The sequence below is a fragment of the Centrocercus urophasianus genome, unplaced genomic scaffold, assembly GCF_019232065.1.
Source record: "Centrocercus urophasianus isolate 14NV4802_14NV808 unplaced genomic scaffold, USGS_Curo_1.0 seq_63, whole genome shotgun sequence".
Classification (NCBI taxonomy): domain Eukaryota; kingdom Metazoa; phylum Chordata; class Aves; order Galliformes; family Phasianidae; genus Centrocercus; species Centrocercus urophasianus.
The window spans coordinates 422,222-433,762 of NW_024885233.1; the positions used below are offsets into that span (position 1 = coordinate 422,222).

General features: G+C 47.1%; 2 protein-coding genes across 5 annotated transcripts in view; one reads left to right on the forward strand and one right to left on the reverse strand.

The window, feature by feature from the left end:
* The window catches only part of PLCB2 (phospholipase C beta 2), a 47,298-nt gene extending 36,318 nt beyond the window's left edge, over positions 1-10,980 (reverse strand). For 2 of the 4 annotated variants that reach the window (XR_006171705.1, XM_042836767.1), the window contains exons 1-4: positions 10,877-10,976; positions 9,911-10,038; positions 3,478-3,584; positions 2,243-3,027 (exon numbers count right to left, since the gene is read on the reverse strand). Coding sequence is in view for 2 of the 4 variants with exons in the window: in XM_042836767.1 (XP_042692701.1) it covers positions 2,243-2,326 (84 nt within the window). In the remaining 2 variants the exon portion in view is untranslated. Of the gene's footprint in view, positions 1-2,242; positions 3,028-3,477; positions 3,585-9,910; positions 10,039-10,876 lie in introns of all 4 variants that reach the window. The other 2 variants (XM_042836770.1, XM_042836769.1) reach the window with 2 other exon arrangements.
* On the forward strand, positions 10,740-11,541 carry INAFM2 (InaF motif containing 2). Its single transcript, XM_042836771.1, has one exon. The coding sequence runs from the start codon at positions 10,829-10,831 to the stop codon at positions 11,231-11,233; it is 405 nt and encodes a 134-aa protein (XP_042692705.1). The 5' UTR covers positions 10,740-10,828; the 3' UTR covers positions 11,234-11,541.

Sequence of the window (11,541 nt, forward strand, 5' to 3'; positions counted from 1 at the left end):
GCTACTGAAACGAAAGCAGTAATGGAATCTGGAAAGTGTATTTGTCATTTTGTCTTGGGTTCTTCCATGCCACAGAGTAAAACAGACACTGTAATACTACTACTGAATATTCTGCCTTGTCTCTAGATAAATCTTATCTCTTGTGAAGCAGCTTTCTTGAAGGTGAGTGAGGTGAGGCTATAATAAGGACAGCTGCTCTCCTGATCAGGAACAAGGATAGCTGTGGGGCACAGCTATACTCTGCTGTGGGTTGGCTCCTTAGAAGATGGTCTGGCAGCTGAAGTGGTTGCTGCTCATGCTGTGGTGTTCAATTCTAGGACAGAAAGCGAGTGCTGTTCTGTAATGTGGCCTGGCATGAAATTCCATAATCTCACAGAAAATCCTTGCCTGTACTTAGAGGGTTAAGCATCAGCACACATCCAAATCCATTCACATCTGCTCCATTTAAGAAGTCAACTATTCCATCCTGGACAACCTGAGGTTTTGAAAAGGTTCCCAAGCTGGTACTTGTAAGCATCATATAGTAAGAGTTAATCTCCCTAGCTCAGTTGGCAGCCTCAGCTTGCCAGATGCTAAGCGAAGCACCACAGAGTTGCTTCATAGCCAAAACATTGGGAGCTAGCCCAGTAAGACAGGTCAGAACAATGCAGCCTAGCCTGGACCCCACCACACTCTCCTCTGGAGAAGACATTATGAATGCAAGGGGGTTTTGCTTTACTCAAGAAATTGTTGGGTACAGAGAAAGTTCCAGTGCAGGCCCAAGCTACAGCGCTGTAGGAAGCCAAACTGATCTACTGCCATTCCTTTTCCTCTGCTACTGCAGAAAGAGGCCAAGCCTGTTAACAACAGCATGGCCAGGTCCCTTCAAAGAGTCAGAGCTGCTTTCATCCTCACCCTCCATCAGCAAACTGACAGGCTGGAGCTTTTTCCACTTTCTTTTGCAGCCTACTGTAACTACAGGAAAGCAAGATAAGATGGTGCAATGTGACCAGCTCTTGTGAAGGCTTTTGTTATTGTTGGAGATCAAGTTTGTAAACTTAGTAAATAGTTAGAAGAAGCCTTTCCAGGAAATTCAGTCTTGTAAATTCTGAGCAAAAATGCACACAAGACTTGAGTGCACTCACTCCAACCATAAATCCTTAGTGGGTGTTGGGAGTCCAACTTGATTCACTTTGGGTATCAAGGAAACTTGAATATCCCAGAAATTCTCAGGGAAGTACTTAACAGCTTCAAGCTTTTGGAAAGTGGCCTCTCCCCAGACTGAGCACAGAAAGTCAATGGCAGTTTGGTCAGACTAGATGACCATACTGGTCCTTTTTAACACAGGCCATTCTACAATTTAATTTCTGAAAGTGCTCAGCTTTCGTTCAGGCAACTTTGGCCTCTGTTATTCTCAGAAACCAACTCCCTTGTCCAACCTTAAGGAAGCCACATGCGCATTCTGCAGGCAATTGCCCTACTGGGAAGAATGGAAAGGGAAGGGAAGGTTGCTTTTTCTATCAAAGCTTGGTATCATCTTCCTGCACAACTAGTGGAACAACTGCACGGTGGTATTCCAACCTATATTCCTTAGCACTCAGCCATTCTGTCAGCAGTGCACTGCACTGCCTTCTCATATCTCTGAGCAGTTGGACAAGACCTTCCTATGTCCATACTCAACAGTGCACACCAAACTCCAAACAAGATAGATGGACAGCTGCCATCACTGTGCCTGGATATTAGGGGAAATACTTTCTTGCCTTCTCAGAAAGTGAGGAAGGGAACTATTATACTCAAGTTAACCCCTACTTTTCTGATCCACACTCTCTTCCCCTCAAAGGCAAACTCAGCCCACAAACCAGATATTTTAAAGACACAAGAGAACATGGAGCTGGAAGGCAGCTTTGCACAGCATGCTCACTGCTTGGCTGCTGTGCGTTTGGTAGCTCACAGACCCATTAACTCCAGAAGCAGGGCAGTAAGAGGAAGCAAGTTGGAGCCTGATTTCCTCCCATCTGCAAAGCACGGAGAGTCCATGCAGCAAATAAATCCTACCCTATACACCCCAAGATACATCTGAATGCAGTGCGTGCTTCTCAGCCCAGGGAGGCTCCCAGCATCAACTGCCTTCCCAAGGACTAGTTTTGCACAGAGAAGCAGCAATCAGTGCCCCATTCCCCATGCACTCCCAGGCTCCCTGCAAACCTGACCAAAATACTGTCACCATGCATACAACCCAGCCAAGCGAAGTCTCAATACTCACATCGTCCCATTTGATGAAGCGCTCGCCTTTGGACAGATACTCCTTCACCTCTGGAGGCTGCAGGACAGGAGTAAGCATTGACATTGTCCTGTAGATGTGCTCCTCAGCTACCAGAAGCAATAGGAGTCACACAGTTTACTCCTCCTTCACCCCCTCTCCTCTATCTCTGCCTCTCACATGGCAGGGCTCTCTGCCATCACCACTATTGGCATCAGAGAGCAAACAGCCTCTTATGTCCCAGGCAAATTCAGGAGAGGCAACAACAAACAGGCGAGGACAGACGAATCTGCATTGTAAATCAACAGGTCTCCAAACAGGCACAAGGTCACCTGGAGGGAAAGCTTGTGACGAGTGGAGATGCCTGTGTGGGCACACATGCACACACTCTGTCCCCTCCAGGAGGGATCTGCTCCTCGGAGCCCCGTTGCAAAGCGCGCTGTTCAGAGCACTTCCGCAAGGGAACTTCCTTAAATGTTTTCTTTGACAAAGTGCAGGCATTACCACCCAGCACTAAAAGCTATTTCAGCAGATGTGGTTACAGAGCAGTGTGGGGTTTGGCTACAAGCAGACTGCCCCCTTCATGCAGCTGGGCCAAATATCACACAGACGACTCAGTTTGTGGGGTCCAGCTGAACTTTTTTGCTTTGTCTCACGGGTTTCTTCTGAATGCTGACCTCCAAGTGAGACAGAGCAGCAGGGCAGGTGGAAATTTCAGACAGATGAAATGAAACATCCATGAGAGAACCCAGGATCTGCAAAATCATGCTGGATCTACTGCAGGTTCCCTAGGAACACAGAACAGGGGAGATGCAAATGAGGATTATACCAGTGAAGCTGCAGGGACCAGACGGACAGTAGAACAGATGGTTAATAACAAACAGTGCAAAGCAAGATCCTGCTCCTGCACATAGAGCAAAGAAACAACACGTGGACAGAAAAGGCGAAAAGGATCTTCTGCTGTCAGAGGTAACCAGGAGAGACAGTGGGCAAACTTAAATTAAGTCAAGAAGGTACAGCCCCACAACTAATTAGAAGCAGAGACAATTGTGCTGCACTTGCTACTATAGGATTTCCATCCTCATGGTAAGATTTAATCCTTCTATGAAAGTCCAAGTATGGCACTTGCTATTGTAAGTAAAGGCCAAGAGGCTGTAAAAAATATTCTCTGAGCTGAAGAACTCGTGCAAAAAGGAAGCCAGCTGCATGGTGAGGTTTCCCTCTCACCTCCACCTTACCTACATCTGTAAGGCCAGAAGAAGGCAGATCAGCTGTCCTTTCCCAGGCTGTCTGAGGGAATCCTAAGCATTCTCAATTGTCAGTGGCAAGAGGGAGGAGAGGTTAACTGCAGGGAGACAAAATGGACCTGTATGAAGTACTTTTGCTGTAAAAAAAAAAATCAAAGATGGCAGCAACTGCCAGACAGAATCATGCTGCAGGAACAGAATGTCTTTTCTTTCAAGAGTTTATTTTGAGAAAAAGCAAATAGGAGAGCTTTTGCACTGCCAGCTACTATTGAGTTTTCTGCATTTACCAGCATACTTTACAAGACTGGTTGCTCAGTGTCATGGCTGAGACTGGGACAGGGGCATGTATCACCTCCAGTCTCATAACCTAAGCTTCTGTGCACATGTATCCAAGTTGCATGTGCTGGGAATACAGTGGGGTGCTTCAGTCCCACACCAGCACAATCAGGAGCTGCCTGCTTGGACTCCGTTACTCCCAAGCCAAGCAGATGACAGTGGCTGCCCAGGTCCCAAAGGCTGAGATGGAGGAGCTCAGGCACACCATCAACAGCATGTGACTTGGCATAAATGTCAGAGAAACAACCCACACACTGCTGAGTGGTTTTGTTCTCTGTTCTTGCAAGCAACTTAGGAACAGACCATGAGGCCTAGGTATGTATAGAGGAAGGTCACAGTAAGCTGCAGTGAGGAGAGGAAACTGTAGCTACTCTCAGTTGATCCCTTCTGTCACAGCTCCTGATTCCAGTGGCCATCCTGTATTTACCACAAACGTCATTGTTGCTTCACAAGCAACGTCTGCTTCGTGGGGATCTCTGCTTCCCTCCTGAATTCTCTCAGACCTGTGTAATTAACGGCTCTATCTTCCCAACACTGTCAGCTTTCACTGAAGAATAAAATAATGAATACAAAAAACACAGAGAAACAACCACGCCAGCAGCTGTCCTCAGAGGCTGCTTGGCACTGCAGTGATAACTTCCAAGACCACTGGCTGCATAAAGATGGCCACTTTGGCTGCAGCTTGCTTCCTTTTGCATAGCTTCACATAACCTCCTTATCTCTCATTTCACACTCCTTGCTCTGTGTCAGAGCTTCTGCATCTCTCACGAAGAGACAGCTGATGGAACAGTGATAGAATAAAACAGTCCTGCCCTCTGCCGAAAGCTCCAATATCAAAGCAGGCAGAAGTAACAGCACTTTGAGCAATGTCTATTTTGACCTCCCGTCACTATTTTTCTCCTGCAAGACCCATTTACCTGGTCTGTAGCCATTCCACATCCACTGAACCTCCTTGGCTTTCATCCTTTACCTTCATCCACCGTACATCCCACCAATTACAAGAGTTTCGACATTGAACATATTCCCCCTCCCAGGGAGAGTAATAACCTCCCCTTGAGTCCCCCTTATCTCCTTTGTCCTACCTATTCAGCTGCCTCTAAATCCCACAGAGCACATAGAGACAAGATAGCCTGCACCACCCTCTGCTGATTTAACACGGTAAGATTCATAGATGGTGATTTTAAGTCATGCTATATAGGAACCACCTTGACTGGATGGCTCCTGCATTCTAGCACATGACTCCTCAATCCCAACCTATCTCCAGCTCACTCACTCGTGAAACATGTAAGAAATCTTTTCCAGCACTGTTCCATTACATACACATTGCAATGTGTAATGCTGTCCTCTAGTGAAGAAGCTATGATATTGCACACAGAGCCGTCAGTCTTGCCTTCAAACATCAGTAATAAACTCACAGCTAAGCAAAACTGAATTCCTCTTATTACCCCCTTTTCCACTTTGTATTCTAAGCCCCAAGAATCCTGAAAGCATTAAGGACACCCTTAGGACCACAGCCAGTCAGCAACACAGACAGTGGTATTGAGTATACCCTCAGCAAGTCTTCTGATGACACCAAGTTGAGTGGTGCAGTAGATATAACAGAAAGAAGGGTACCCATCCAGAGGGACCTAGACAAGATTGAGAGGTGGGCTCATGTGAACCTAGTGAGGTTCAACAAGAACAAGTGAAATGTGCTATACTTGGGTTTAAGATACACAGATATGTGTACAGACTGGGAGAAGTACTTGAGAGTAGCCCTACAGAGAAGGACCTGGTGGACAAAAAGCTTGACATGAGCCATCAGAGTGTGTCTGCAGCCCAGAAGGCCAACTGCACCAACACAGGAGTGATCAGCAGGGGGAGGGAGGTGATTGTCCCCAACTACTCTGCCCTCATGAGGCCCCATCTGAAGTAACGTGTCCAGGTCTGGGGCTCCCAACACAGGGAAGACAAGGAGCTTTTGGAGAGGATTCAGAGGAGGCCATGAAGAAGCTCAGATGCTGGAGCACCTGTCCTGTGAAGAAAAGCTGAGGGAGCTGAGCTTGTTCAGTCTGTAGATGTTACAGTGACATTTTTCACTCAGAGAGTAGTGAGACACTGAAACTAGTTGCCCAGAGAAGTTATGGATGCCCAATCCACAGAGGTTGGACATGTGCTTGATACAGTGGTTGGCTATCCTGCTCACACCAGGGAATTGGAACTAGACGATCTTCAAGGTTCCTTCCAACCCAAACCGTTCTCTGATACTACAACAATTCTCCACACAAAAGTGGAAAAGCTCAACTTCTTCAGACAAACCATGAAAATCAGACGAAAAGAAGAATGGTGAGTTTACATGGCTGGTAAGCACTGTTCTATTGCTTGAGAAGTGGTGGTTATTTTCAAAATACAGCTCTAAGAATTGTGTTCAGATGTTGCATCTACGTTGGGTGTACACACACACACACGCCTTCCCTCCTTGCAAAAGGAAGCACTGATTTGTGGCTGTAGATTTCTACACAGACAGCATAGCTTCACACCTACAGAGTTTTTTTTGTTTGTTTGTTTGTTTAATTTTTTGATGACACAAGGATGGAGCTACTGATGCATCACTGTCTTGAGCTACCAGGAGCTTTCTGCCCAGGGCCTCTATCCTGAGCAAAACCAGATCTTACTGTCCCATCTCAAATTCTTACCTACTCACATCCTATAACCTCTGCAGATCACTTTCCAAGTCAGTGCATGACAGTGGGTTGTGCAAACTTCACTTACTACAGCTACATCAGAAGGTGAAGGAATTAAAGAACATTCCCACCTTTCCCCACCTGTTAGTGGACTAATCAGAGAGACAGCACCTTCCCACATAAGACAGACCAATAAGAAGTCTATAGCCTACCTGCAAAAGACACGTGCTGGAGGCATAGACTGAAAAAAAAAGAAAAAAAAAAAAGAAAAAAAAAAACAACAACAACCAAACACCACCCCCCAAAAACAGAGTCAGAGTTCAAAAAAGGGGTTATATAGTGTCGTGGTAGCAAATTATGATTTTTAGCTTTAAACAACCTGGCATAAATACAGCAACTCAGGTGCACACCTCATAGAGCAAGCTGACTGTTTACAGGGTGTCACATCCAAGTGCCTCCTAATGACTGAGCACAAGAAGGCAGAAGAGCTGTTAAACCAAGAGCAGAGGAACAATGGGACTGTGGGAAGCCGTCCTGCCTGCCCTTCATCCCAAGGCAGGATCAGCTGTGATTTATCAGCACTGACAGACATTAGTTCAGAGAGCTTTGGGAGGCCTCCGTTAGCGCTGGAGGCTCACCAACCTCCCAGGCATCCATACTAGTGTTCCACTACTCTCAGAAGCAAGGTCTGTACAGAGGTGATGTCTTAGGCCAATAATCTTCCCTTAATTAAGTCTTCTCTGTTTGAAGCAGTAGATAGTATTCACTGACTCTGAACAAGGACAAATCAATACTATAAGTTCATTTAGCTACAACCTTCAGGGGCCCTCATAGAGCAAACAAGCCTCCCACTGCAACAGGTAGCAGCTGAATTCAAGTAATGCTGCGCAGTCAGGTGGGTGGAACATCTAAACTTCAACAATCTGTCCTGCCACCTGGGTTTTCAACTGAACACAGGCAGAAGGTGGTAAGCAGCAAGCTCAGAAGTAACTGAGTTTCCTGGAGGACCCTCAGACAAGCAAAGTGAGAAATCAGAGAAGTTTATAGTCAGTCAGACCCTGCAGAGTATAGTGTCTGTGCCATCAAGGGAGAAAGGCTAGATGCTCGAGGGCTACGCAGCTCTCTGCTGCTGTGTCAGGGTGCACCACGTGCCCTTAACTCCAATCCCTTTTGTGCTCTTGAGGCAAAAATCTCAGAGGGAACTGATTTACAAGCATTGTAACTGACTTAACAAGAATCTCTGTGCTCTGCCCCCAGAGCTCTATTTCTGCATCACAGGAGACCATTCTAGGCACAGCTTGATATTTTTGCTGAAATCCAAGGGACAAAGAAAATATAATTATTTCAGCCCTGGCTTCCTGGCTCCCATTTGCCCTTAAAGCAGTTAATTAGCAAGGAGCTAAGTTTAGGAACAGAAGGCACACACCTAGCAGTTGCTTGCACTTGAATAAGAGGACCTGGAGAGAAGTTCACACCCATCTGTTCACAGTCAAAAGAAAAGCTTACCTACAGCAAAACCTAACAAGACTTGGTACTTCACCAACATGTGTTGCCTCTCATCTTAATCAGAGCAAAGGCAAAGGGAGCTTGGCAGTGAATTCCTTTAATGTGATGGGGAATTGCTGCCTTTTAGGAAGGCAAAGCCTTCAGCACAGTCAAGAGGTACACCATAGCCTAAATAAGCAAAGAATAAACGCAATGGGGAGGTGAAGATATTAGTTTCAAGGTAAAATCTAAAGAACTATACAGTTCAACTTTAGGACAATTATATACCTGTAATCACAGAGTGGAAGGAGCAAAAGCGTTTGGAAAGCAAGGAAGAGAAACTCATGCTGAATGATCTATTGCCATATCTGCTAGCCGAAGCAGCTTTAGCTGCTCTGGAACTGAACACATTAAAGCGATACCAAGTGGTTGTGGGTCCCAACCACAGCACACAATGCTTTTGCTGAGGCTGCTTCTACAGCTGCACTGCGCATCCTTGGCAAATTCTGTCTGCCAAAATCTCCACTGATGGAAAAGGAAAGCTATTAGATTGAAAAGCTGAGTTGTGGTGAGCAGAGGGAAAAAAAGAAAACTAACACCAGTGAAAGAGCCACAATAATCTGGACAGATTTGGAAGGATTTGTTTTCCTTTCAGGAGAGGGGGATTTGAGCTTGGGGACACAGGATTAAAGCATGCAGCTGTAACTACTCATTTTTAATGCTTACCATCTCATTGTTACCTTCTGTGCCTTTGTTTTCTATATCAGTCTGCTCTCTCTTAAATTTACTTTATCAAAATCAACATACTTTACTTTTACCTAGCAACACCAACTCTATTTTTTGTCTTCCAACTTCCAGCCATGACAAGAGATTTAAAGTTAAACAATAAAGCAACCACATAGTGCCTCCGAGGAGAGACTTAAAATGCAAAATGATAATATGGACTAAACAAGTATCAAGCAAAAACTGCCAGAGCCTGTAAATGTCAATCCTTCCTCCAAAAACTCCAGGACTGAAATTAAGAAAGAATAAAGGGAAAGATTTGTGCGAGTTAATTCATCAGCCTTTCATCAGAAGCAATGATAAATTGCATTAGTGGCAACACCAGAGGAGATCAAAGCCAGCCAAAGGGTTTGGAATGAACTGATTTCTATGCAGATCAATTGAGAAAGAGCTGTGAACGAACACAAAACAGCTCTGCGCTGTAAAGGAACTGTCTGCAGCACTCCATAGCACAAACTGCCAGCAAGAATGAGAGCACAGACAAGCAGTTTAGAGGTTAGATTAAGTACAAGCTGAAAATCTAAGATGCAGCATAAGTCATGTTCACTCATACATAGCCGGACATATACATATATATTTATAAAATCTACAGAACACAACAAAATGGATTTTCATGGCTCAGGAAAGTGGTGTCAGCAGGATGCCATCAGCTCATGTTATTCAGGTGTATGAAATTTGTTTTCAACCAGAGGAATACATCCAGGTGTAATTAATCAGTACAAGAAACACAAGGGGCCTGTAGAAGAGTTATGATACCCACGTAAAGAATGTTTTCTAGATACTCTGGGTTACAGTTCCATTTCATGAAAATTAAACACTTCAGGGAGGTGGAGCATACCGTTAGCTGCAGTTTAATAAAGGTTTAATGTTAAACATTGCAATAAATGTATGTATTTTATTGTAAAACAATAAAAAGTGCTAGCTGTAAGAAGTGTTACCTCCTGCTATATTTTTTTTAAAAAAAAAAAAAAAAAAAAAAAAAAGCATTTTGCTTCATAGCTTCTAGAATGCCTTTTATCAGGAACAGAAAGAGGAGCATATTGAAGTGTGATTCCTGCATACCTTATCAGGCTACCAGATGCAATTCTTTCACGCTACTATGTTTTCACAAAGGTCCACAAGCCCTGAACAGGCAGAGAAATCACTGCTACTCTTACCAGTGCCAAAAATGGTGATTGTGTTCAAATTAGTCCACCTTCTTCCTTCATCCAGCAGCATTCCTCTAAGCTGCAAGCACCACATTCTAAAGCATGGAGGTCTTCCCCTTCTCTCCCGATCCACCTTGCTATAAAAGGGAAAAATGAAATGCTACAGTAGAATGAAAACGCAATCACTCACTTCCTCAGAGGTCCTTCTGTTTAACAGCCATTTCTTCTGCCATTGGCCTCTTTCGGAACTGCATCTCCTTGTTAACAAGGCTTTCACGTACAATGCATCTGACTGCCTTAAGATTCATGGGAGGTAAACACAGTGATGATGAAAGGCTCGATTACAGCCTTCCCCAAAGTAAGTATCTCACACTGTAAAGAAGAAAAAGAGAGCCCTTGAACACCTCCAGGGATGGTTACTCCACTACCCCCGGGGCAGAAAGACTGCTTTTTCTTGGAAGAAATCATTCCTAATATCCAACCTGAACCTCCTCTGGTGCAACTTGAGGCCACTGCCTCTCTCCCTATCACTATACTCAGGAGAAGAGGCCGACCCCACAGAGGTCTCGCCACAGCCTCCTGTCACACAGCAGTAGAGAGCAACAAGGTCTGCCGAGACTCTTCTCTGCGTCAAAAGCCGCCGCAGAGGCCCACAGCTCTCAGGACGGCGCGCAGCCGCCATCTTGGGCAGGGGCGCGCGCCCCTTCCTCACGGACACGCGGCAGAGCGCGCAGGCGCAGCCCCCTCCTCCCCGCACCGCGCCCAGGCGGTGCCGGCGCTCAGAGGCCGCCCCGCGGCGGAGCGGCGCGGGTAGCGGCTGGAGGCGGCAGCACCGGCAGCGGCGGCATGTCCTGAGGGGAGCGGCGGCGCGCAGCCCCCGCCACCACGGAGGGGTCGGTGGAGCAGCGGGCCAAGGGCCGGGCCCCCATGAAGGAGAAGGAGGCCGGGGCGGAGCGGGGCAAGCCTGCCACTTACACCGGGGACAAGAAGGCTCGCATGGCGGCCAAGACCAACAAGAAGTGGGTGCGTCTGGCCACCGTGCTGGCCTACGTGCTCTCCGTCTCGCTGGCCGCCATCGTCCTCGCCGTCTACTACAGCCTCATCTGGCAGCCGGTGCGCGGAGGCGGCGGCTCTTCGGCTTCTCCTCCGTCGCTTCTCGGCCCCTCCGCCAACTCCTCCTCGCAGCCCCGCAGCGCTCCGCCGCCGCGCTCCGCCGCCCCGCCGCCCCACGGCCCCACGGCGCCGCCGCCGCCCAGGGGCAGCCCGGCCGGGACGGGCGGCACGGAGCTTCCAGCGCCGCGCGGGGCCGGGGAGGGCCGCAGTGCGCCGTGAGGGTGGAGGCCCGGTGGACAGAGCTGGACACTGAGCGGAGGGACGGGCTGTTTTGACGGCGCTGTGAACTCTCGTCGCTGTGGGCTTCCGTGGCTTCGTTCTTCTCCGGCTTCGCCCCCGAACCGCGGCCGGACTGTGCCCATCCGAGGAGCTCGGTGTGCGGGACTGCCTGGGAGCTATGCCGATCCGTAGGCTGCAACCCGTTGTTTAAGTCCGAATTTTGTTTAGCCATGAGCGTAAACTTATTTAAACCATGTGAGAGGTAAATTGACTTGTTTACTATATTAAAATATTTTCCCAGTATAAAA

What these genes read in the sequence shown, in the direction of transcription:
- INAFM2 (XM_042836771.1), top strand. Translation starts at nt 10,829, where the DNA reads ATGAAGGAGAAGGAGGCCGGGGCGGAGCGGGGCAAGCCTGCCACTTAC.